The sequence below is a fragment of the Onychostruthus taczanowskii genome, unplaced genomic scaffold (assembly GCF_017590055.1).
Source record: "Onychostruthus taczanowskii isolate IOZ18803 unplaced genomic scaffold, ASM1759005v1 scaffold201, whole genome shotgun sequence".
In the NCBI taxonomy this organism is placed as follows: Eukaryota; Metazoa; Chordata; class Aves; order Passeriformes; family Passeridae; genus Onychostruthus; species Onychostruthus taczanowskii.
This window is the reverse complement of record NW_024499252.1, coordinates 217,760-243,724: the sequence shown is the minus strand read 5'-3', so window position 1 is coordinate 243,724 and position 25,965 is coordinate 217,760. Positions and strand designations below refer to the sequence as shown.

General features: G+C 48.0%; 1 protein-coding gene and 1 long non-coding RNA gene across 2 annotated transcripts in view; one reads left to right on the top strand and one right to left on the bottom strand.

Moving 5' to 3' along the window:
- Positions 1-5,675: 5,675 nt before the first annotated feature.
- The window catches only part of NEDD4L (NEDD4 like E3 ubiquitin protein ligase), an 84,629-nt gene continuing 64,339 nt past the window's right edge, over positions 5,676-25,965 (bottom strand). Inside the window, exons 14-33 of the mRNA XM_041403830.1 lie at positions 25,101-25,160; positions 22,021-22,152; positions 21,448-21,567; positions 20,695-20,892; positions 20,239-20,316; positions 18,887-18,941; positions 18,741-18,797; positions 15,002-15,060; positions 13,743-13,808; positions 12,629-12,858; positions 11,888-12,009; positions 11,107-11,177; positions 10,908-11,003; positions 9,777-9,850; positions 8,640-8,700; positions 8,282-8,341; positions 7,718-7,825; positions 7,337-7,433; positions 7,007-7,079; positions 5,676-6,044 (exon numbers count right to left, since the gene is read on the bottom strand). Of these exons, the coding sequence (XP_041259764.1) occupies positions 5,942-6,044; positions 7,007-7,079; positions 7,337-7,433; positions 7,718-7,825; positions 8,282-8,341; positions 8,640-8,700; positions 9,777-9,850; positions 10,908-11,003; positions 11,107-11,177; positions 11,888-12,009; positions 12,629-12,858; positions 13,743-13,808; positions 15,002-15,060; positions 18,741-18,797; positions 18,887-18,941; positions 20,239-20,316; positions 20,695-20,892; positions 21,448-21,567; positions 22,021-22,152; positions 25,101-25,160 (1,920 nt within the window). The 3' untranslated portion in view covers positions 5,676-5,941. The remainder of the gene's footprint in view (positions 6,045-7,006; positions 7,080-7,336; positions 7,434-7,717; positions 7,826-8,281; positions 8,342-8,639; positions 8,701-9,776; positions 9,851-10,907; positions 11,004-11,106; positions 11,178-11,887; positions 12,010-12,628; positions 12,859-13,742; positions 13,809-15,001; positions 15,061-18,740; positions 18,798-18,886; positions 18,942-20,238; positions 20,317-20,694; positions 20,893-21,447; positions 21,568-22,020; positions 22,153-25,100; positions 25,161-25,965) is intronic.
- Positions 7,441-10,036, top strand: LOC121335559. The gene is made up of 4 exons (XR_005952599.1): positions 7,441-7,589; positions 8,200-8,362; positions 9,669-9,723; positions 9,862-10,036. It is a non-coding gene; the product is annotated as an uncharacterized LOC121335559 (long non-coding RNA).

Sequence of the window (25,965 nt, the reverse complement as noted above, 5' to 3'; positions counted from 1 at the left end):
TCATTTCCCTTTTCTCTCTCTGACCCACAGTGCTGCAGAAAATCGTGCTGAGACGGTGGGGTCTGGGTTGGAATCGGGGTCAGGTGCAGGAATAGATGCCTCTGGGTGCCAAGAGGGGCTGGATTTACCCGTGGCTTTCCAGACAGCAGCAACAAGAGGAAACGGGTGCCAGAGCTGGGTCCCACCAGGCTGTGTTTCCCTCTGAGGACAGTCTCCATCCTTCTCTGGAGAAGAGAAAGAAAAATGGGAAAAATGAGACAATGAGTAGGGGAAATTGTGAGAGTACATCTTGAGAAAAGCTCCATGGTGTTAAATAAATATGTTGAAGTAAAAATGAGGGAATTGGTGGAAAAGTAGGGGAATTTTGGGGGATAAAACTTTAAAAAAATCTACGAATGAGTATTTTTGGGTAAAAAATAAGGTAAGCAAAACTTGGGTTCTAAAACTGGAGATAGTCCCTACAATAGATGATTAATATTTTCTTGTAAAAATGAGGAAATCAGAAGTGAAAAGACAGGGAAAATTTGGGGAGGAAAAGTGAAATAATCCCTGGAGATAAACATCCTGAGGTAAATTGCGGTCATCAGTTATGGACATGGAGGGAAAATTTTGGGCGTAGAAATGGATGTTTTCTCCAAGATGGAGAATGAAACATTTTGAGGAGAAAATAAAATCACTGGTAGTGGACAGGGAGGGAAATTTTGGGGTAAAGAGTTAATCTACATGGAATATGTAGGAGATGTTTTTGAGGGAAATTGGGGGCAGAGGTGAAAGTCAATCCAAAGCCAACCTTGCTACACCTCTAAGTCCCAGGATAAATTCTACAAGCTGCCAGTGGAGAGACTAAAAATTATAAAAATGGAGCCAAGAATATTAAGAAGGTTTCTGGGAATCCCATCCCAGTGTTGTCATTGAATTTTGAACAGATCTTGAAGTTTTTGATGACAATCATTTATTTCTCAGTTGGGATTGCCATGGACCAAGTGAACACTCAGGACTTGTTTTGCTCATTTCTCCCTGGCGTCTTCCGAGCCATTGGGAAGTGCTGGAGAAGGCAGTAATTCCAGGTTATTGGAGAAGTTTTGTGCTGTCTTGTCAGGTGCCAGCCATTTCTGCCTTAGGGCTGTTCAAGGGGCTGGTGTGTAAAACAGCATTAGCAGAAAAGAAGAAGCAGCCATTCCCAGCCCTTTCTCATGACCCCAAAATTTGCTCAGGAGCTGAGAATATGAATATTCTGAGTTCCGTCCCTAGGTAGGTCAGTCACTTGTCATCATTTGACCTGATCATCCTCGGGGGTCATTGCAACTCAGAATCTTCTGTGCTCTGGAAACAGAGGCACCAATTTCCCCTGGCATTTTAAACGCAGAGGTTTTTCCATTGCAGAGGGCCACAGAGAAGGTGGGGAGAGGAAGGGGAGCACGAGGCCTGGGCGGGCAGGTGCCAGGTGAGCGGCCCGAGCCGTGTCCGCCAGGCGGCGCCCCGCGGGCCGGGACGCGGCTCTGAGGGGGCGGCGCTGCCGCGGGGCCGGCACGGGGGGCCCCGTGCCCCGCCGCTTCCAGCCGCGACCCGGCGGCTGCTGCGGGGAAGCGCCGTGCCCGGCTCCCCGCGGCCGCAGCGGGAGCGTGCCCGGAGCTCCGCTGGAACCCCGGCCCAAGCGGCAGCGGCGGCGCCCGTCCCGGAGCGGCTCTTCCCGGCCCCGGCACCCGCAGCAGACACCGGCAGCACCAGGACCCGAATCCCCGGGCCCGGATCCCGGTCCCGGCCGCACCTGAGCGCGTCGGACGCCGCGCAGCGCCGGGAGCAGCCCCCGGCCCGGATCTCCGCGCAGCGCTGCGAGCGAAGGTCCCGCAGCATCCCGAGACGAGCATTCCCCGCAGGAAGCGGAGCGGGCGCGGATCCGCCGGCATTTACGGGCTGCACTCGGCTATTATTTATTATTACTATATTTATTAATTATTCTTTACGTTATTATTATATTATTATATAGTCAAATAACTACTCAATAGTAAATAACTGAGGGAGCCGAACCGAGCTGCACCGAACGCAGCGAACGGCACCGAGTTCGGCCCAACCGAGCCGAGCTGCGCCGAAGTGCCAAATCCAGACGACTGCGGCCGGAAATAGCCGAGTTCAGCCGTTGAGCCGGCCCGAGCCGAGTAGAGCCGAGCAGCCGACAGTAGTCGAGTGTGGCCGAAGAGCCGATTATAGCCGAGTGTGGCCGAGTATAGCCGAGCCAATCCGAGTTTAGCCGAGTGCAGCCGAAGAGCCCTGTGAGGCGGGGCCCGGAGGCGGCCGGGGGCGGTACCGGGCCCGGCTCAGGTGCGCGGGGCGGGGCCCGGCTCAGGTGCGCGGGGCGGGGCCCGGCTCAGGTGCGCGGGGTCCCAGGGCGGCTGCGCGGGGCGGGGCAGAGGTTATTTAACGCCCAGAAATCGCCTCGGCCGCCATTTGCTCATTCGGATCGCGTTGAGGACGGCGGCGTTGTGTCCGGGCTCCGCAGCTCGGGACAGGAAGCGCTTCGGCCTCCCCTCCTGTCCCAGCCTCTACCCTTCCTTCTTCATTCTCTTCTCCTTTTCTGCCTTCTCTATTCCCCTTCTTTCTCTGCCTTTCCCACCTTTCTCTCTCCTCCCCAAAGCCGAGTCCTTTCCCTCTCTTTTCGGCCTCCCCTCCCCTTTACCCCCTTTCTTCCCCCTCCCCGTATTCCTGTTCTTTCTCCCCTAAACTCTCCCCTCCTTTTTCCCCCAACCCGACCTCCCCCAACTCCTTCCTGTCCTGTCCCTATCCCGCTAATCTCTTCCGTTCCCCCTCTCTCCCTCCTCTGTCCGCCGTCTCTCTTGCCCCCCTCCCTTCGCCTCCCGCTTTCCTCCCCAGCCTGACGTCCCTCTCTGTCCTTTCTCATCCCCTGCTGTCGCTCCTCTCTTCCCGTCCCCGCTTTCCTTCTTTCCCCTCCGCCGCGGGGCTGGGGGTGCCGGACAACAATAAAGCCCAGAGGGCCGGAGCCCGGCGCCCTCGGCCCCCGCTGGAGCCCCTTGGCGGGGTCCCCGTGCGGTTCCCATGAGGGTGAACTTCAGCACGGGGCACCGCCGGGGCTCCGGCTTCCCCCCGTGTGTCACACGGGGGCGCCCTCCTTAGGAGAGGGTCCTGGGGTGGGGGGTGCTGGTTAGGGGGGTCCCCTCGTTTGGAGGGGGTCCCGGGTTGGGAGGGGGTGCTGGTTAGGGGGGGCCCCCTCATTAGGAGGGGGTCCCGGGTTGGGAGGGGGTGCTGGTTAGGGGGGGCCCCCTCATTAGGAGGGGGTCCCGGGTTGGGAGGGGGTGCTGGTTAGGGGGGGCCCCCTCATTAGGAGGGGGTCCCGGGTTGGGAGGGGGTGCTGGTTAGGGGGGGCCCCCTCATTAGGAGGGGGTCCCGGGTTGGGAGGGGGTGCTGGTTAGGGGGGGCCCCCTCATTAGGAGGGGGTCCCGGGTTGGGAGGGGGTGCTGGTTAGGGGGGGCCCCCTCATTAGGAGGGGGTCCCGGGTTGGGAGGGGGTGCTGGTGGGGGAAGGTGTAGGGGGTGGGGGAGGGGAGGAAAGGAGGGTAGAAAGGAGAGGTAGAAAGAAAAAGAAACACAAAAGAAAAGAAACGCGTAAGAAATACCGTGAAAAAGAAATATAGGGCGCGGCGCGGCCCGGCATCGGGCCGCTCACCTGGCACCTGCCCGCCCAGGCCTCGTGCTCCCCTTCCTCTCCCCGCTTTGTGCCTCGGGCTACCCAAGCCTGGGGGGAGAGGGACGGGGGAGGAAGGGGCAGAAAGAAATGGAATGCGGGGAGAAGGAAGGAGGAATAGGCGGGCAGGGAGGGAGGTTTTGGGGGGCAGAGGGACGGGGAGAAGAAAGGAGTGGTAGAGGAGCGGTGGTTTTTAGAGGGCGGAGGAAAGGGGGGGAAATGGAGAGAAAAAAGGGGAATACGGGGTGAAGGAAGGGCTAGGTGGGGTGAGGGAGGGAAGCGGGGAGGTTTTGGGGGACAGAGGGAACGGGGACAAAGATGAGGAACACAGGGAGAAGAAGGGGAAGAGGTGGGGAAGCCGAAGCCCCCAGGACTCACCTGGTGAGCCGGGCCAAGGAGCTCCTACTCTCACCGCGCTCATTGTCAGCAGCTGAGCCACGGGCGATTTCCCGGGATTAAATCACCTCGGGCCGGGCCCGGCTCCTGCCCCGCCCCCGACGTCACCCGGGCCCTGCCTCCTGCGACCCTCCGGGGGTCCGTGTTAGCTGCGCTCAAGGTACGGCTCAGGGGGAACACCTGCATTTATCTCTTCTATCCCCTGAGCCAAGCAGGCAGTCCAGCATTCCTGTCTACTCTGATGCCAGCCACTGTCTTGCGTTCCAACTCGCTCCTCAGATGGAAAAGGTCAGGCAGGAATGTCAGGAAGCATATTTAATAGAGAAGGAATCTTGAACTGCATTCAAGTACTGCCCTAATCTTCCTCAGGATTGGGACCGTAACTGCTGAATGCTACTGGCAGTGAGGCTTCTTCCCAGCTGGGTGATCCTGTGTCCTAGGCTCTGCAGTCTGGCTGGACACACAGGTAAGGCTAGGGCGGTGAGGTGCAAGTTTGTTTTGGTAAGTGGTGTCATCTTGCTTGGATGCTGGGGAGCAGGCTGGGGCAGAGCTGCTCCAGCAGTGCTGTCACCATGTCACTGCACTGGGGCAAGCACAAATCTGTCACCTTTAATCTGCCAGAAAACAGATGCAACTCAGACATTATAGATTAGGCATGCAACATGTCACAGGTAACAAAATGGATTAGATAGCAGTGTATATTAAATAAATCTTTGTAAGTAAAAAAGAAATCACAGAAACAATTACTGAGGAACACGTCTGCAGGCTCCGGTCTAGAGCTGGTGGGGTTTTCTCTTCCACAGCAGCAGCCAAATTCACCACAGAAGGACACGTGTAGTGGGAAGGAGTAAAATCCCATTAACTTTATGCTCAAACCAGGTCTGCCTTCCCGGTGGTACAGAAAGTGCCTTCAGAGTCGGTGCTGTTAGAAATGAACAACCCCAGCGTTAATCAGGTTCATTAGTAAGTGCACACAAACAGGAGCCAGAACAGAGCTGTGTTCCAGAGCGCCAGATTTCATTTGGAATGCCTCCATTGCAAACAGGAATGCAGAAAGGGTGGAAAACAAATCACTGTACAGAGAGAATGACAGGGCTCAGCACGTTCTCCTCAAAGGCTAAATGCCAGCCCTGCCCAGATGCTTCGTAGCACATGTACAGCTCGGCAGTAAGGAGGCAGTTTCAGAGATCTAGAACAGAGATCTGGACATGCTGTGTCAGGGCTCTGCTGTGCCTTGACACTGTTCTAGCACTTGTACAAAAATGCAACATCCAGCCCATACTTCTGGATACAGAACAACAGTGATGTGCTTAATGAAGAGAGTGGCTTTTGAGAGACAGCCTGTGGAGAGAAAGCTTCCAACAGCTTTCTCCTGCTCTCCTGGTTTAGGAACACAAGGCTCAACGTACTTTGAAAAAAAAAAAAAAAAGTCTGGTATGAAATTAAGAAAAATGCTCATTTTTCCAAGTATATGATATTTAATTGTAATGAAATAAAATCTGAAAATGTTTAAATCAATTAAGAAGTAAACATGAGTTGTAATACTATACCTGTAAAATGATTAATTCCGTTCATTGCCATTAAAAATTGTGTAAAATATTTATTAAGGGCTTTGCCTACAGAGGCACAACATAAATAGAGTAAGTCCTGCTGAAACGTGATCAGTTCGCAACTGGTGCGGGAACATCAGCAAGGCCACCCCAGGTGACAGTCCCAGCCTCGGGGACCCTGCCGGGGGCTGCTCCAGAGCCCAGCACCGGGCAGCTGCCATGCCACAAGCCCTCCGAGTCCCTCGGGCAGGTGCCAAAGCCAGCAGAACGTGCTTGGAGAGGGAATGGGTGCTGCAAAGTTAATCCACCCCTTCAAACCCTTGGGCGTTCTCCACGGCCATGAGGAGCTTCTCCCGCAGGTCCTCGAAAGATTCGTACAGAGGTAAGTCTAGGCGGTTAAAGCTGGAAGGGACAAGGAAAGAGTCACTCAAATAATCCATGCAAAACAGACTCCTAGAAAAGATGAAATAATTAGGAGTCTTGATTAAGGATGCGGCCTGTGGTCCACAGTGTTCCCTGCATGCCTCACACCTGCCTGGGTGAGCTCTCCAGTAACTGTGTGCTGCCTTCCTCTGGAAAGCTGGAAGCAGGAATTTGGTAAGAATCACTTCGGAGAGGGAAAAAGCCAACAGAAAGCCCTTCACTGTATTTAGACGATGGAAAGCAATCTTTGTTAAAGGACTGATTTCTTAAAGCTCAGCAAAGATATTCTGGATTTAGAGGACACATCCCTTGCTCTCTGGAGGGAAAAAAGATTAAACATCCAAGAGAAAATCTTCCAAAGGTATAAGTTAGCAGAGAACTGGAACCCAAAGAGGATGGGTTGATTTTGGAGTGTGTTCAGGGTAGTATTGTTGATTGTGTTTGGTAGGTTTTGTGCTTTTGTTTTCAGGTTGTTTTTTTTTTTTTAAATAAAAGCTCATTATTCTATAGAATTATTAGTTCACAGAAAGATCCCCAAGTCTGTACTGACACTCTATAAAATAGTTTTCCAATTCAGCACCATTTTTCTTTAAAAAGCCACATTCCTGAAATGTAACAGAGCAAGACAAATTTGTACTGGATGCTTTAATGTTTGCAAAATCTATAAACTAGGGTTAAATTATCTTATAATCTTACATTTGTTTTGAGTTCTCCAATGATTTAAGGGCTTTCTATGGCTGTTTGGTAATGTCTGACTTGCTGTAGTTAATTACATCCACTTACTAGGATGTGGGAAATGAAAGAATATCCTTCAGTTTCCCAGTTTGTGAAGGCACTGGGGACCCACAGGATCAAAAGCTGTTGGATGCTGAGCTGAGCATGATCAGCAGCGTGGCCCTTCAGGCAGGAGCAGCTCTGGAATTTATGCTTTGGTGACTTACCAGGTGTGAGCCCGGGGCAGCTTATCAGGACTTCCCCACTGCTCTATTGTAAACAGTTGAGGACCATTTGAACCTGGATGAAAATGAAAACCATATGAAACAGAAATTGCTACAGAGACTGCTTCAGCATTATTTTAAACTTGAAATGCTGGCATCAGCTGTGGGCTGGATTCTTCACCTGTAACAGGTACATTAAAGCAACATGAACGTGGTTCTTTCTTTCCAGGCCCAGTGAGTGGGTTTCAGAGCTGCCTAATGCCCAGAAGTGAGCTCAGAGATAACACTGAGAGCTGAGTGCCACGTGCAGGCCAGAGGCTCAGAGCAGCTCACCGTAAAGTTCAGCAAATCCGTTCATAGGCACACGTGACGTCCCGGTCACAAACTGCAGGAGCCGGATCCGCTTCTCAGCATCCATCAGCAGAACAGCCTGTGGGCAAAGGGACACCATGGACACACCACCCTGCCTTGGATGGGCCCCAGGAGCAGCCCAAAGCCAGCACGAGTCACCTTCTGTATGAGCCAACCCAGGACACAATGGATTGTCTGCTCCAGCAAGAGCTACACCCGCCCTCGCCTGAGCGAGGTGGGAGCAGGTCCTGCCCCCCAGCACAACACCCCCCCATTCTTAGCAGTTTTCTCGAAGAAAAATGATTGCAAAAAAGGGCAATAACTTCCACTTCCAGGAGCAGTCAGAGGTGGTGCCAGCCTTACCTTCCAGAACCACTGGATAACGGGATGATTTGGGCAGTAACCATTTTTGTAGATGGTGTGTTGTCTCCAGTCGTTGACATCGACATCGCCAAGGCCACACATCAGTAACTGCAGGGAAAGAGAAGGGTGGGATGTGAATGAGTGTGTGCTTCCCTGCACTCCTGGGGTGCAAGGTGTCACTGCCCCTCAGGGCTCTGACCTTCAGTCATTAATGCACACCCAGGGCAGTCAGAGCTTCCCCACAGACTATTCCAGTTACTGGAGGATGGCTGCACACTGCCACGATGTGACAGCCATGTGTTTGGCTCAAATGTGACTGGCAGAGGCAGGATGGCACTTAGCCACTAAGCTGCTTTCAGAGGCACACCCCCAAGCACCTCCCTGAGTGCAGTTCTTCGCATGTCACGAATAGATTTATTCATTAGGAAGAAACATCTAATTTCCAACTCTGAGCAAGGCACTGTGTCTGCACATTCCCTTAGGGAGAGGGATGGATGACTGAAGAGCCCAGAACATGGAGCATCTGTCAGAGAACTGTCAGCTTGGGGCACCAGATTGACTCACCTCCAGCTCATTTTCATCAAAAATTTTAATCAGATCAATAGGAAGCAGTTCTGTGAATCCCTAAAAAGAAAAAGAGCAAAGGTAAAACTCTCATCCCACATAAATCCTTATTGAAAACGTCAATGACCAAATTACTACAAGCTCAAATAATTAAACTTGAAAGAGAATGACTTTATTCTCATAAGGGAAAGATGATACATTCTTACAAAAGATAAAACTGAAAAACCATAAACATAAGTATTCTATTTGCATTCCCTGCCGAGCTCCCTGCTCCCTTTACACAGACACCAGTGGGTAAGAAATGTGTGTTAGAAAAAAATCCCTACTTTTGTGAAAGAAAGGAGCTGAAGAGCCTCACCTCCAGAAAGGCATTCATTTGTTTCTGCACTCTGTTGACAAACCGCCACTGGATGACCAGGCTGCAGAAAGAAACAAAACCCCATCAGAAAAACAAACTCGTTAGCAGGTCTTAGCCAAGTGCTCAGAGGTTTCAGCAACTCCAAGTGTTTTCAGTTTGTCATTTAAACTTCAGCAGCTTCAGGTAACTAAGCAGCTTTCACCAGTTGTGAAATTTATTGGCTTGTGACTGATGGAATTTTGAAGAAACAAACCAAAAACCCCAATGACTGTGACCAAATCACAGTGGGAATATTTTTGCTCCTGTAGGTACCTACGTGAGCAGACATTTTATTCTTCCAGAGCACTGAGTAATTAAAAATTCCCAACAAAGTCTGCAAGCCCTGAGGAGAGCTGTCAGGACAGCATCTCACCTATAAATAAAGAAATAAACTGCAGCATCAAAGGGACACCTCGCTTTCAGTACCAGTCACCCACAGCACAAACACCTCACAGGTGCAGGCATAAAAAAATCAGTTCCAGGTATGGAATTAATTGGTCCAGGTCCAGGCACTGGAAATGAATTCCCAATTTGCATGAATGTATCAATTTTAATGTCTTTCACCTTGGAAAAGGCCCTGATTTAAAATGCCAGCAGATATAAGTGAATTTAGCATTTGACATCCTGGTAGGTGAAAGAACTGAGAAAGCTGAAAATAAAACCTAGTTTCAGATTTGGCCAATTTTTGGTAGGGATGCTGGCACTGGAATCCTGGCTCTGGTCTGTGACTGGCAGAGGAGGACAGGGGGATGAGGGTCAGGCTGGACAGCACCTTCTGGCTCATCTGAACTCGAGCCAGATGTTGGAGATGCACTTTTCCATGGGGGGGAATGTCAGGAGAACAAAGCATGTAACTTAATTTCCTCTTTGTTCTTATGTCTGACTGGATATAACCAATGATAACAGTAAGATTTTTTTTTTTCCCCAGCGATCCCTGATGCTCTCCGTGCAGTACAAACGACAGGAATTTTTTTTTTTTTTTTTTCCCAGCGATCCCTGATGCTCTTGTGCAGTACAAACGACAGGAATTGCAGCAGGGTCAATTGTAAGTACAACTGCTCCTTCTTACCCCCAGGCACATCCCATAATGCTACTTACTCAATGTATTCCCGCTTGTTTTCATTCGTTACCATGATTTCGGACCCGTTGGGCTTCAGGTCCACTTGATATGTCTGTATTTCAGGAGACCAAAAAACCTCTGGTTATTTGAGGACATCTGGGAACCCACTCCAGGACCCGCTCTCCCTGAGCAGCATTTTACAAGCAGCATCAGGAAATCATTAGTAAATTGATTTACACTTTTGAACAAACTTGTGCTGACAGAAGAGCAAACTGGCAGATGCTGACTATTTACTAATAATTTTATTATAACTATTATTTATAATAATAAAATGATATATTTACACCAAATATAACCACTAAGTACGTACTTTACATATACAAAATTATAATAGCTTTTATAATAAAAGAAGCTAAATCACCTATTGAAATTGCCAAAGCCAATCAGTATATTACAAAACCTCTGTGTTCTGTGGCTTCAATACTCTCCCTAGTTCTCCATGTAATCCATAACCTTGTGGATTATGCTTCAGGAAAAAGGCAGTACGCACTGGAAAGTGGATCAGAATGTTTTTGACAGGGCATTGAGTGCATAGTTTGAACTGCTGAAGTAAGTTTTTATAAAAGGCCCTATAGTCCCCAGGTCCAGTTGTACCTGGAGCCAGGACCTAGGTCTCAGAAGTAAACAAAGTGATGACACCAAAAAAGGTCATAAAAGCCTCTAAGCAAATTAATTAATTTTAATGTCTACAACATTTTCATTTGAAATGGCCAAAGTTACCCACTGCCTGTGACCCTTTTAAAGCTGGCAGCTTCCCCCGTTGTGGCAGCAGCTGCTGTGACAGGCACGACAGAAAGGGCCTCCCTGGTGTCACTGTGCTGCTCCCCTCTGAGGACACCTTCAGCCTCAGAAAGCCAGGCAGTCCCTGGGCTGGCACCACGTCCCAGCTGGACTGTGGGACACCTTTATTCCTCCAAGTGTTTTACTCAGCTGCACATGCAGCTTGTCCCAGAGCTGTTGTGGCTCCCTGACAGGGATGTGGCACCCCCTGTCCCCGCTGGGAACACAGCGAGGTGGAGGCTGACCAGTGCATCCCTCACCACGAGACTCTGCTCAGGACTGAGGTACTTGTTGGTACCAGTTCTAAGATGTAAATAAACTTTACGTACCTGTCCAAAGTTTTCCTCGTCTATGCAAAACATGAGATCCAGCTCTGTAGGGTCATTTTCCAGGATCCACTTCAGAGAGTTGTAGTATTCGCTGTCCTAGGGCAGATCACAATTAGGCAGTTTGAAAATGGGCAATTAGTGCAGAGTTGTAGAAACCCAGGGGCCTGTGAGCCCTGGCACGGGTTCAGTGGGGTCTTACCACTGATTCCATGTCCTTCAGCGTTATGGGCTTCCCCAGCATCATCTTGTAGAACGGTCTGATGAAGAAGCCTGCAAGAGAGAGGAGAGCATTACGTGCCCTGCTCTGCGCCTGCACATTCCATAAAGGTATGACTGCTTGAGGGCACCACCCCTGGCATTTCCTGTTACCTCCTGACTGTAACAGTCCTGCAACTGCAACAGCATCAGCATCACAGCAGCTCAGGTTTACCGAGGCACAGAAAGTCCAATTTTTCAGTTTCTACAATTATCCACTAACCACCCTAACACTAATGGCAGAGAGAGCTGGGGAATTGAGCTCAGGACACACTATCCCATTTAAAATCACCGCTCCTCTCTCCAAGGAGTTGCCTGAAAACCAGGCTGCTGAGCTTCCTCTGCTCAGGATTCCTCTGCTTCCTCTTCTGCACCAGGGCTCAGGAAAATCTGATCAGTAACGTCTGCCTAGTGTGAGGTTTCAAAATGCAGCAGAAATTGTAATCAAATCCTTCAGCAATAATTTTACATATCAAAATATGCCGCAGTTGACGCCCCTAGTTTGGCTGCAGGTTTGCACGGAAATGACCGATACAAATTCCGTGCTTCTCCTCGAGGGACAGTGGCTCTAGAGTTTTAACTTGAGCAGAGAAAGGAGCAAAACTTTGTATGCAACCCACTCGTTGAGTAAGCCACTGTAATTTTGTGAATCATCATGTGAGTCTCAGCAGTGCCAGCCCCAGACTGCCCCTGCCCAAAGGCAGCAGAGCAGGAGCAGCACTCACCGTCCAGCAGCTTCCCGTGGTACACAGCCAGGCCGGCCACCCGGCCGATGAACGTGAAGTACGACAGATGGTCTTCGTTACAGAGACCTGAATTAGGATTAATCTGAAGTGTATAGTTGTCCCTTTTTTGGGGAAAGAAAAAAAATAGCTAAAGAACCGAGTCTTTAAATAAGCACACACTCAGATACGTTAATAAATAACTTGTGCCTAGGGGCATGTCCCTTCGGCTGAGTCCGAGTCCTTTCCAGTCTGTCCCACCAAGGAGCCACTGAGGGCTGACCCAGCAGCAAACCAAACCCACTGTGAGCAAGAGCTGCCCTCTCCCCTTGCACTAACAGACTGCTCCAAGGTTGTAAAGCTGGGCAGCCCCCATGTTACAGCTCTGGGAGGCCACTGCTGGGGAGCTCCTGCTGTGTGAACGAGCAGCTGCGTGCCCAGCTTGCGCTACAGCAGCGCTGCAACTCTGGGCACCAGAGGAAAGGGGCTTTTCTGTGACCCTTCACCATTACTGGCCTCAAAAACTGCACTTTTGCTGCCCTGGATATTGTCTGGGCAATGGAAATGTTTTCTGGGTTCTCAAGGAGAATTCCAGAGGCTCTCTGAAGGGCAGCAGGAACAGGGCAGTGTGGCTGCCCAGGGCACCCCAGAAAGGAGGAGCTACTTCTGCCCAGAGCAACTTTGCCTCTTATGCAAAATGTAATGTACATCCCTTGAGAATACAAATATTTAATGGACACTTACGTTGCTGAGTATTCAAAGAGACCATAGTAAGGGTTAAACATCTCCTTGGACAAGAGAAAAAACCATTCTCTGGCCACACCTCCGTAGTCAAGTCCTTTTTCTGACTCAAATTCAATCCAGAGCCTGGCTTTTAGTACATCAGGTCTCTTCACAGACATGATTCTTCTGTAGGACTCCTCAAAAATGTTATTTCTGTGTAATTTCATCTCAAATCTGTTGGGTATGTCAGCCTGTGTGAAAGAAGATTAGATTATCCTTGTTAGTCTCAAGAAATAAGTCTTTGGGCAAATGACAGGTTGGTAAGGGCTCGGTGACAGCTCAGAACCTGGTGTTCCAGTACCCCGTGTTTTTATTTCCCAGTGCTCTCCTGTCCACAGGCTGAGAGCATGGGGGAAACTGGGCCAGTTCCAGAACAGTGCTGCAGACTTCTATGCTAAATATTTGATGAAAATTACAAGAAAAGTATCAAACAAACCAAACAACAAAGGAGAAAGACTGACTGTGCTCTATTTTAAAGGCATTTGCATTTATCTAGAAAAATACGAGTCTTGAAGACTTAGAAAAGCCTTTTGTTGAGAAACCCATGAAAATCAAACTATGCTTTGTGTTTTGGTCACTGCTTGAGCCCTTCGTGAGCAGCACGATGGAGTAAGCAGGCAGGTGTGCCCCGCAGCCCCCGAGCCCGTTCTACTCACAGGTTTCTTTAACTTCTTGCGGAAATAGTCGTACTTCTGCTTGAACTCCCTGGAGTACGGCACTGCCTGTGGGGAGCGGTGGGGACACGTCATTCCTGCCACTCAGCAGCTTGACAGCCCACAGCATTTAAAGGGGTTACAGCCCTGCCACCCACACGCTGTGCTATGGGCTCCCCTGAGCCCACCCACAGGGACAGCAGCCAGGAGAGCTGTCACAAAATGGCATCGCTTTACTCTGATCATTTACTGATGATAATATGACTTCACTACAGCCATTAAATATTTCAAGCCTTTTGTTGAGAAACCCATGAAAATCAAACTATGCTTTGTGTTTTGGTCACTGCTTGAGCCCTTCGTGAGCAGCACGATGGAGTAAGCAGGCAGGCGTGCCCCGCAGCCCCCGAGCCCGTTCTACTCACAGGTTTCTTTAACTTCTTGCGGAAATAGTCGTACTTCTGCTTGAACTCCCTGGAGTACGGCACTGCCTGTGGGGAGCGGTGGGGACACGTCATTCCTGCCACTCAGCAGCTTGACAGCCCACAGCATTTAAAGGGGTTACAGCCCTGCCACCCACACGCTGTGCTATGGGCTCCCCTGAGCCCACCCACAGGGACAGCAGCCAGGAGAGCTGTCACAAAATGGCATCGCTTTACTCTGATCATTTACTGATGATAATATGATTTTACTACAGCCATTAAATATTTCTGTGTGTTTCCTTTACTTAAACACTATGTGAAATGCAATTTAAGTAAATCTGTTTGTCATGGCATCAGAAATATTATTGAAAGCGTTCAGATGAATCCTTAGTGCTGCTCTGAAATTGATTAGCTCCTGCTTTCCCTTAAAACCAACAAACGGTTGTCAGTCGCTTGAGGAGACCACGATAATTTAATTTCCTTCAAACAAACTTTCTCAAATAGTCTCTCTCATTTATGCTCAGCATTTCTGGAGAGAGGCCTGTTAGCAATTTGCACAGTGCCGTGTGTGAGGGTCTCCAGTTTTAAATGCCTGATAAATAAGTAAATCCCTCCCAAAGGAACTATGGTCAAAAAGTGACTATTACTGATATCATTACTAAGCAATTGGCATTTAACTGTGCAGCAGGCTCATCTGCTATGTACTGAAACTCTTAAAGGTCCCAAGGACTTATGCAGAATGAAAACGTACTCCTGGCACCAGAAAACATCTTGGGATTGGAAGTCTGATCACTCAGAATACCAAAAAATGGCATAAAATGGCATAACCCAGCAGAAAAAGTCAAAGAATCACTCTTTGATATTTTAAAAATTTGACACTGAAGTAAAAGGCAGTGTTTATTTTTTTCTAAGGCTGATATTCTCAAACCTCTGTTTATCCACAGGAAGCTTTATGTCTCTTAAACTGACAGACCCATTTTTTGCCTTTTTTCCCCACTTTGAATCTACATAGGCCCACCTGTCTCCTCTCAAGTGTGAAGAGCTTTTCATTGCCTAGAGATTCCAAAATAAACAGAACGGTGTGAATGCTACTGTCAGTAGTGACCCAGGTAATGGGTAAACAGGAGCACTTCTCCAGAACCATCCCCAAACCCTGGACAGTCTGGGAGACAGCCCAGAACTTGGTGTGACATTCCCAGCTGTTGCTGACTTAGGATGTGGACTGGCAGAGCATTTCATGAAGATCCCACAGCAGTACTTACTGGGCCCGTGATGGCTGGGTTCTGCAGCCTGGGGTCTTCCCACTGGGTAATTTTATTATCTGCAAATAACAAAAGAAATGATCCAATAACTTCTCTGGTACCACACTGAATTTCTGTTGTTCTTTTCTCCCTAGCACTGCTCAGGTCTGTCAGGGTTAGCAAAGGCTTGTGTGTCCCCACCCTCCCCAGCTCCAACACACTGTTTAGTTGAAAACATTCACTCAAAAACACACAACTACCCCAGAGCCCAGGGAACTTGCACTGCTTTGATGGCAACATCTACAGGAGCGAGTGAACATGTTCCTTTGAACATGGGCTGGGATTGGAGATACACAGCCTGACAGGTAAAAGAACCCAGACCTTTTGGCAGTGACACCCTAGGTTACTGTTTGGAAATTGTGCCTAGACAGCTGAAGTATCATACTTGTAAATTTGGAGGGAATAACATTTTTCCTAGGCTCTGATTTAATGAGAAGGCAAAGGGAGGCAGAACTGTCCTGTTTTGGTGCAAGCAAATCACCCAGTTATGACCAACGGAGATGCTGGCAGTGGCACAACAGCTCTTTCCATCTTTCTACAGCTTTGAAGAGCACCAGGAGGATGACAGGAAAGGTTCTACAGGACCATGGTGGGACTCCCCTTCCCTGCCTCCAGACAGCTGCTCCTCCCAAGATTCTGAACACGACAGAATCACAACAAAACAATGGTGTTGCAACAATAAGACAATGCTCCAAACCCCATCCCAGGTGCCACCTGCAATGGCAAGGTGTTGATCACCCTTGGCCTGCCATCCCTCTGTTTGTTACAGACACTGCTCTGGGTTAGGAACTGGGGGTCAGCAATCAAGATGGCATTTTCCATGTCTCTAGAACTGGAAAAGCCCTGTAAGTTTGCATCCCAAGCTGGTTTAAGAGGGAGTGGGATCTGAAAGGTGTCACTGAGCATATGTTAACTGGAGAAAATTCTAAATGATTGCAAGCACATTTCAAGACATTTGATCTATCAGTTAATTAAATAGTAAAATACTGTTTTATTTCCCTTCACACATTAAAGCTATTTATCACTGATGGGAATGCTGAGCTCCAGAGACCCCAGAGATGCATGGAGCAGAGTTGCTGCCAAGGTGGACACCCAGTCCAACCCTTTCCTTTTTCAACCCCTACACTGGCATTCCCTTCTACAGAGTTCTGTGGTCACCTTCTTGACACCAGCAGCCACAAACCACAGTGCCAGTTTTCTGTGGAATCAGAGGCAACACAAGTGGAAATGACTGACAGTGTGTCAGCTCTTTGCTCTCTGTGCTTCAGGGTGTGCAATGACACCAATGAATCTCAGTCTAACTTTCTTTTCAGACTCTTACAGGGACTCCAGATAAAAATGGTGTTCCAGGGCTACAAGGCTCTGGCATGAACCACTTCACCTGGAACTGTAGCTCAGGATTCTCTGTCCTATCCCAAGTGGACATGGATAACAAACTCATTCTTTTTGAAGAACTTTTTCAAAAGTCTCCACATTTTCAAAAATTTTAGAAATTTCAATCTTCCTACCAATACAGTTCTCTGTGATAAACCAGGCTCTCAGGCCTTGGAGGATTCCCTCTTCTCCCTGTCTTTCCAATGGGGCCGCTGTTTCCCTGAATTTTGGGACCCCCTGCCAGATACAGAACTGTCACAGCCAGACATTGCTAGTGCTGATGGCATCAGAAGGGTCACTCCAGGTTGGATTTAGGCACTCCTGTCACAGGGTGAGATAGCTCATGACCAGGTGATGGTATTTTTCATGCCCTTTTCAACCCAAATTCTGCTGATTACTCCCATTCTGAGTAACACTTTGCCATTCTCCTTGCACAGCCCCTTCCTGCACACTGCAGTGGCCATTTGCCAGACTCACTCTGCCTTCCCATCCCATTCCAGTGATCCCCTCTCCCCTCTCCTGCTGAGCTAAGGAGTGGTTCCCCCTAATTCCTTGTGTAAATCACTGATGCACATTGTGAATATCACCGTGTGCAGGTGGATGTGGACAGACTTTGAGGGGAGCCCATTCAATGTATCTATCCTCCCTGCCCGTGAATCACTGGTTCACAAAACGGCTGCAGAATGGTTGCTCTCCCTTCTGATCCCTTCCAGCAGGTAGACAGCACGTGCCTGGGAGGCTCCAGGAATAGCAGCAGAGTGCAGGGAACAGGGAACCAGTGTGTCCATGGAAGGTAAGGGCCCAGAGAGCAGGGAAAGGGGCTCACTGTCACACCAGTGTGCTGCATTCAGTGCTCAGTGCTCCTGGTCCCTGTGCACAGCAGAGGGGCTGTGCTGGCTGCAGGGGACTTTGGCAGTTTCTTCCAGGGATGAGAAAAAACATTTCAAAAATAGGACAAAGAGCACTGGAGGACCATGCAGCAGAGGTACAAAACATAGCAGGGAACAGGACGTGACCAGCAGCTGACTCTGTCAGACTTGTCCTGCTGGTTTTGTGTCCTGGCAGTGGCACAGCCCCTGGCCCTCCAGGCCCCCCAGCCCAGCCACCACAGCAGTGCTCAGGCTGGGACCAAAGGGACATCTGCTGGAAACAGGCAGCATTACCAAAAGCTTCCAAAGCTTCCTAAACTTTGGGGAAAAATGCTATATAAGAAATTAAATCCACTCGGATCAAAAGAGACTAGAGGGAGAATTCAGATGCACATAAATTTTGCGTCCTAACAGTTACAAATTCTTTGAGGAATTCTAATTAATATATGACTTCAACATTCCATTTTAGGGACTAACACGTGCTCAAATAGCTTTAGGAGACTGAAAAATTGAAGAGTTTTTAAGAGAGATTGGAAGGCTCAGCAGTTACACGGGTGTTTTAAATGGCACAGCTTTATCCTGTGACTCCTTCGTGGCAGCAGTTTAGAATCATTGGCCATAGTTATATTTCCAGATCTCTGTTGGGAAAAACAATTACAGAAAGGATGAAGGATAATAACTCTGTACCAAAGTTTGGAAGAGGTTCATCGGGTGCTTGACAAGTGTATTACTTCTAATGTTTAGTTAAAAGTATTTATACCATTTCAAAGCTGCTCTTACTTTAAAGGCAGTCTTTTAATGATGACTTAATACTGTCATCTCTAAGGATGAGCGTGGGAGTCAGTGATACTGAGGGACAAACCTAATTCTTTCAAACATGGGTAAGGTTAGGTTTTAACTCTCTGTGCACGCTCCTGTGATGGTTATGAGAGTTAGCTATGGCTGAGAAGAAATGTCTTATTATAAGAAGACCCAGCCCAGCCTTTGTGGGCTGCTTTGTTTCCAAACACCAACAAAACTCACACAGCAGTTCTGAGATGCTCTAGGAAGACAAATCTACAAAGAAACATCACTTACACTAAAACTCCACTAACAGAACTGGAGAATATTAATGGGCTGGTGCAGTTTCACATGCTCTAAATAGGAAATAAGATCAGAATCAGCACTGCCACAGACCTGAAAGCAGAAGAAAGTACTTCTCAATGCTAATTGCTCCACTGCCTATATGTGGAGCTGTGGCTACAGGATCTTTTCTCATCTTATTTTCTATTCCTAGTTTGTATTTTAATTTATTAAGTGCAAATAAGCCATGGGATCATCAACAACAACAACAACAAATCCAAAATATCAACAAGAACAAAATAAACCACAGAGAGGAAATGTTAATGCTTCACAAGTCAGAGAGGGACAAAGCTTGATGAGCCAATTAAAGCAAGCTTCCAGTGAATGTACAGTACCGTAGGAGGGCACTAAGTCTCTGGTATCAATGTCTCCACATATCAACACCTGGCTTCCTAAATGAAGAGTAAAATCACAAAGCTTTCACTTCAATACTTAGTACCTCCCTTTGTCTATTTGCTCTAGTACCTGAGTGCTTACTTACTATGGTCTATATAAAATGTTCTTCCATCCAGGTGTATTCTTTCCTCCCAGCCAGGCTGGAAATGGGAAATAAAAACAAAGAAAAGAGAGAGTAAATGAAATAATAGCAGTCTCACACAGCCTGAAGCAGTGCAATGCTCACACCTACTGGACTTGTCTCAAAGATGCTTATGAGGTAGGAAACCCCAAGTGACCAGATGCATGGTGGCAAGGCCACAAATCCAGGCAGACTCAGACCTAGATCTTATCCAAGGGAATATTTTTTATAGTGGAAACCTCTTGCCTCAGGATTCCCACCCATTTCCTCTGTGAGCAAACAATCACAGAGAACAGATGGTCCACCGTGGCTTAGTTTGAAAGTTTCTGCTCCCTCTTCTGAAAGCCACGTGGGTTATTTACTGTAAATGTGTAACCCAGGCTCCCTGTACAGGGGGACAGGAATGTCCTAAGCTAGTCCTCAGTGCTTCCCCTTTCATCCTTTCCCTTTTCTCACGTCCCAAGCGCCTGCAGTGCAGAAAGGAGAGCGGATGGCAGGCTGTAGGGACAGGCAATGCTGGCCAGCCTGGGCTGCCAGAAAATACAGAGGAGAAATTATTTCACTTCAAGCTTGTTGGAGAAACTCATGTTAAATTCTGTCATCATCCCAACCTCGCTCCAAACCAGAAGGTTTAGCTGAGGTGAAATCTGTTGCTAGTGACAGGTCAGGCTACCCTGGTTTCACTGCTTGTTTCACCCCTTGCAGTTAACAAAACAAATTGTAATTGGGCCTTCAAGGTTAACACATGCCCCACGTACCTGGACACTGCAAGAGCACAGCTGTTTCCTAAAGCCAAAGAGCATTCCTGCTGCTGTGACCAGGAATGAGTCAGCTTTCACACATTACCTTTAAGGGCTGGGAGTATTTTAAAAAAAAACAAAGCAAAGCTCTATAAATGTCTATAAATCCCCATTATACTTTGATTACAAGTATGACAAAACTCCTGACACTAAATTGATTATTTGCTCTGCAAAAGACGGAGGTTTCATTGAAAAATCAAAATTTTTTCTGATTTCTAATTGCTAGAATATGCTGGTGCACTGATAGAGCTTGCTTGGCACAATCTGCTCTGTTTTTCCTAAGCAGTGATTATGATTATCTAAAAGCACAGTCAGACACAGCCCAGGTAAGTGTGTGCAAAGCCCAACACTTCAGCAGCACAGAAAAATGCCGTGAGTAGAGCCTCCTGGGCTGGCTCTGGAGGGCACAGCAGGGCTCCAGAGGCTCCAGGAAGAGCTGCAGCAGCCTGTGCCCAGAACAGAGCAGAGCCCTGGGACAGGAGGTGTAGGTTAGAACACAGGCACAGCATCACTTACAGGAAGAGGGCCCAAATCATTGGGGTTCAGAGACGCTTTGGATCTCAAGTGCACCGGAAACTTCAGCCGTGGATCCTCCTGGAAAACAGGTATGCAACTGTAAATCCAACAAAGTCAAGCACAGACTCGTCTGGAAATGCTCCTATGTTACAGTTATTCTTTTCTTTTCGGAGAATAAAACAAAACATGACTTATTAGGACCTCTACAGTGCAATGAATTCTCCCGTGCTGAGTGATGTACAACCTGACTCCATTAAATGTGTGCTGTGTCCAGGGATACGCTCCAAAAACCACAGGTCTGTTCTTAGGATGCCTGCACTCCCCAAGAGCTTTTACATCCGCATGCACATTTTTGGCTCTTAGAAGCACAAAGACCAGTGCCACGCTGAAACAGGGGCGTGCAGGCAGAGGCAGAGGTGGGACCGGGCCCCCGGGGCTCGGCTGGAGCGCCCTTACCCAGGTGGTGGTCTTGGTGTTGTGGTCGATGAAGAAGGGGCGGCCGTTCGGGGCGATGCGCATCTCCCAGCCCGGGGGCAGGAAGCTCTGGGCCCCCTTGTGCTGGGGCTTGGGCGAGTTGTAGGGGGACGGCTGTGGGGACTGAGGGTTGGACAGGGTGTCCTTCACTGCCCTGCGCACCGGAGAGTCCTTCATGCCCTGCGGAGAGGAAACGGCACCGCTGCGCACTCGGGGCTGCGAAACCAACCCACCGTGGCTTCACAGCAAACAGCTTTTCATTCCAGATGTAATTCATACCAGAATTAAACGCTGGGATTGATTTACTAGAACTTAATTAGCTCTACCCGTGCCTTCTAACATGCCCGGTCCTTTGCTGTAAAGGACACGGTGTTCTGTGCCTTGTACCTTCCTCTGCACCTGCCCTGGATGTGTCCGTATTTCATTTTACCAAGGCAAAGACAAAAGCAGTGTTTTGTGCTTCAGGGGCAGTATATCTCATTTACAAGAAAGCCTGTAAGTGCAAGGCTGTGTGAGCCACAGCTCTTCAAACAGGAAATCTGAAGAACTGGCTCTCTTCAGCACAGCCATGAGTACCTGAGACAAGAGTTTGAGGTCGAACACGCACAGGCTTTGCCCGCGTAGGGAGCCACGTCAGCTATTGAGCCACGTCACAGCGAACATCAGCCCACAGCAGGTGGAATTACTTGGAAAGAGACTCAGAAGAAAGGCTGAAGGGAGGAGGGAGGGGCTCACCTCGAGCGGCGCAGACAGGGTGACAGTGGGCGAGCTGAGGCTGCGGGGCCGCCGGATCTGCGGCTCGCTCAGGTGGTTGCTGCTGCTGGCGCCCGGCCCCACCATGCCGTCCTCGGCGAGCTGTGCCAGAGCAAAGCCGGGTCACAAACGCTGCCCTCGCACGGGACACGACAAACTGACATTGTATTGGTATTGTCATCGTCACTGCTGTTCCCAACCACATTTCCTTAAGGGCCATAAAGGGTATTTAATGTAATTGCACTGGAAGGGCCAAGAGCCTATGGTTCTATTAATGGCTAGAGCCGACTTTCACATTTAATTCAAACAACACATTTGCCTCCTTTTAAGAGCTCTTCTGCATCTCTGGAAATTCCTTCTCTTGCAGCAATCACCTTAACCTGTGCCTTGACATAACTAAAAGAAGTAACCAAAACCATCCTAAATTATTGCAGCGTTTTATGATTCATCTGTATTGCCGTGACAACGATTAGGATGCTTGCTTTACATCTGGGATTTCTGGAAGCTGCCCCAGCTGAATGACCCTCAGCCAAGCCCAGGCTGGCTCCCAGGTACCTGCATGATGGGCCGTGTCCACGTTGTGGTCCGGTTGTTGTGGTTGACGTAGTAGGTCCGGCCCTTGGCGTCCTTGCGCTCCTCCCAGCCCGAAGGCAAGCCCGGCGTGGTGTGCACATAAGCCACAGAAGGCTGCTCACAGAAGGCAAGAAATCATTGAATTCTTATTATATAATAGCTAAAAAAACATTTAAAACTCTGTTGTTTGTAAAAAAAAACAAAGCAACTCGTTAACTTACACTCTTCTTAATCACGACAACCATATGGAAAAACCCAGTTTCTAATTTAATTTAATTCAAGCTCTTTATCATGTGCCTTTGAATCAAATAATTTTTTTCTCCCAAGATATCTTTTGGGTCACTTTGACACAGATTCAGCAAACAGACAAGCTTACATGCCCACAAACATTCTATTTTGTTACCCATAATGACAAAAAGGAACTCTGTTTTAGTGAGTTTTCCTTAAAATGCTGAGGTTTCCTCCTTTTATCAGGATGGATAAGTAAGAGTTAAATAGCCATGCAGTCAAGATCTCCCAAGTCCTGCTCTCTTCTTTACCCCAGGGTGTCTTGAATCAGTTACCAGAAACTCCTGTGGGTTTAGAAAGTTAATTTTAACCATTTTGCTCTGTCACAAATGCTGCACTCAGGGTTCTGTGTCCCAGCGACACCAGATAACCCCAAACTGGAGCCTCAACTTCAGCATGACAAAAACTTTTAGTAGAAGCTCCACAGGCTCCCTGTCCTAAGAGAAGCACACAGGTAAGGGAAGAGTCACGAAATGCTGAGGTTTCCTCCTTTTATCAGGATGGATAAGTAAGAGTTAAATAGCCATGCAGTCAAGATCTCCCAAGTCCTGCTCTCTTCTTTACCCCAGGGTGTCTTGAATCAGTTACCTGAAACTACTGTGGGTTTAGAAAGTTAATTTTAACCATTTTGCTCTGTCACAAATGCTGCACTCAGGGTTCTGTGTCCCAGCGACACCAGATAACCCCAAACTGGAGCCTCAACTTCAGCATGACAAAAACTTTTAGTAGAAGCTCCACAGGCTCCCTGTTCTAAGAAGAAGGTAAGGGAAGAGTCACATCCTGCTGCCCACAGGAACTGTGTCCCTGTGTGTGGCTGATGTTGTCTCGTGTCCTTCCTGTCCCCAAAATACCCAAGCACGAGTTCATACACTTGAGCTAGGAACTGGAACCAAGTGGGATGAAGGACCTGCCTAATTCAGAGGCTGATGCACTACAGGCTCTGGGGTTTTGCCAAGAAACAGGAAAGGCCTCTGAAGGCTCCTGCTGAAATCCAGGACACATTCTCTTCCTCCCCACTATATTCCTTGCTTCAGCAAGATAACAAACTTAATTCTTGTTCTTGCTTCATCTCTGCCAGACCTTTCCCAGAGCAACTGCCATAGGCAGTGCAGGTGCTGCTGAAGAGCAGAGCACAGTTGACACAAGGAACTGGAGAACTGCAGGGACCATGAAGAAAGGAAAGGAGAAGAGATACGGGGTGGGTCAGGAAGCTGACATACTCCACTGGGAAACAGATGAGAATGCAAGTGCAGATCTCAGACTCATCTCCTTCTCTCCTGAAGAGCCAGGGGCCATCTCCCCTGTGCTGGTTCACAGAGCTGGCAGGCAGTGAGGAGAACACCTTGCCCACGCTGTGCCAGCGGCTGTCAGTCCATCACTTTGGGGTCAGGAAGGCCACAGAAGGACTGCAGACACTGCACAGTGTCTGTTACAGCTCAGACATGAGAAGGACACTGCTCTGGGCCTGACCTGCGGGTCCTGCTCCAAGGAGGGGCTTTGTAGGGATTCTGAAGGCAAAACCAAGTGACCAGAGACTGTTATTGCTGACAGGTTGTTTTTCTGCAAGCATCAGGTGCCCACAGACCCAAGAGAGGGCAGCCTTTGAAGACAAAGGATTTAGACCATGAATCCTCCACAGATCTGGGACTCTGGGTGTAAATGCTGAACAAAGACAAGGGGGGATTAGATACTGCAGCATGGTGAGGTAAAACATCTTGCTATGGCTACACTAATGATGAGTCAAAATATTAATATTTTGCTCTAAAAAGTCAAATCAAGACAAGATGCTCTACCAAGGGAGTACCACGTGCAAGCTCACCTAGCACAATTAACTAACTACTAATGAGTCAGGCATTTTATTTAGACTTTGCTATTTTCAAGTGTGCTCCTCTGGTTCTAAAATTAAAAACCAGTGAAGATAGACAGTAAACAGAGCGATGCATCAACACCCGAAGTAAGATTAATTTATTTCCCAGATGCAAATAGCAATTTATACCAAGTATAAATTAAATTTCTTTCTCTGAAACAAATTCTCCAGGAGGGCATAAATTCATAAAAGCCATTTATGACAGTTACTGTAAATGATTTCTGTCAAATAACTCACTTCAGATTGGCAGTTAATTAGGTTAAAGGTTCAACATATATAATTAGATTAAAGTTCAATACAGATTAAACCCACTTTCCTTGTAATACACATTCAGCAAAGCATATCAAGAATTTTAGGGGATGATCAAACTAGTCTTGTACTGCTTGGACTGCTGAGGAACTGCTGGAAAATGAAACTGGCATTCAGTAAGACCATTAAGAGCTCTGTGCTATATCACTGTACCCCCAAGGCTCTCAAATTAAGACCAACTTTAAGAATTAAAATTCATTAGTCTAGTGGAGAGTAAGGGAAGACAAGAAGATACAAGATACAAACACAGCTACATGTACAATGATTTGATGTCTCTAAATCACTGCAGCTTCCCTTTTAAAAGAATTAGCTGCTGTAGCTTTCATTTTTCAGGAGCACATGGCATTTACTTAGCATACAGCTTTGTCATAATTCAATATCACATCCACGTCCCTAAACCATGCCAGTATTTGAGTACAATTGCAGTGTTTTGAGAAATATTGAGAAAATTTGGGACAAAAATATATAAGTTCTCATTCAATGCTGTATTTCATTCAACACGTGGCTGCTTTTTTTTAAAAAAAAGTTCCTCATTGTACAAGACCTAAATGTGCCCCCGTTTTATTTAAAGATAGTGCTTGATAAAGAGTTGTATTACCGTTGGCTCCTCTCCCCCTGTGACAGTTGAAGAACGAGCTCTCCTAGAGGGACCATTCTGCTGTTAAATGATAATTAACGTTACACAGATTTACTGAAGAAGGTCACAGGTTACCATCTTTAGGAGCAAGGCATCAGACACATTTACCAAGAGAGCAGTTAGATGGGTAATAGCAAATCTCAAAGTCATCAGCTGCTGTAACCAAGGCAGAATGCCAGAGGAGCGCTGCACTGAGGAGGAACAGGCACTCAGCAGCCAGAAGAGAAATGATCATTAGCTCAGGAAGGATGAAATGTGGTTAAGCTCAGGTACGAGGGTGTTTAGGGCAATGCTCTCTGTGCTGGTTTGAAGGTGTGCTCAGCGAGTGTCCCTCAAGAAGCAGGAGAAAGGCCTCTCTCCCCACACCCAGCCCCTGGCCCCAGCGTGCTGAACACAGCAAGGAAGAGCACAGCAGCCCTTGTTCCCCCTGCAGCCAGGCACAGAGGCTGCACTGGACCCACCCAGAGCCAGTCATGCTGTAGCTGCACTAAATAACTGCTACAGCACGGGGAAAACCCAGCCAAGAGAAATCCTCTGTGGTTTCTGGAAATGTTCACCCAAGAGAAGCAGAGACAACAAGCAACACAGGCACAGCAACTTTGGTAACAAACTTCTTGGTATGCACAGGTTTTCTGTTTGCAGATTCACATGGGACATACTTATAACTCTTTAAAAATGAAGAAAATGAAGTATAATCTTTTGAAAGATTCTTTTGCAATCTGACCCGTTTTATTCAAAAGCACACCCTGCACACTCCTATTTTAAGTGGTCTCTGTATCTACTGCTGAGAGGTGGCAGAGAGAACAAACCTGCCACCCCTGCAGCC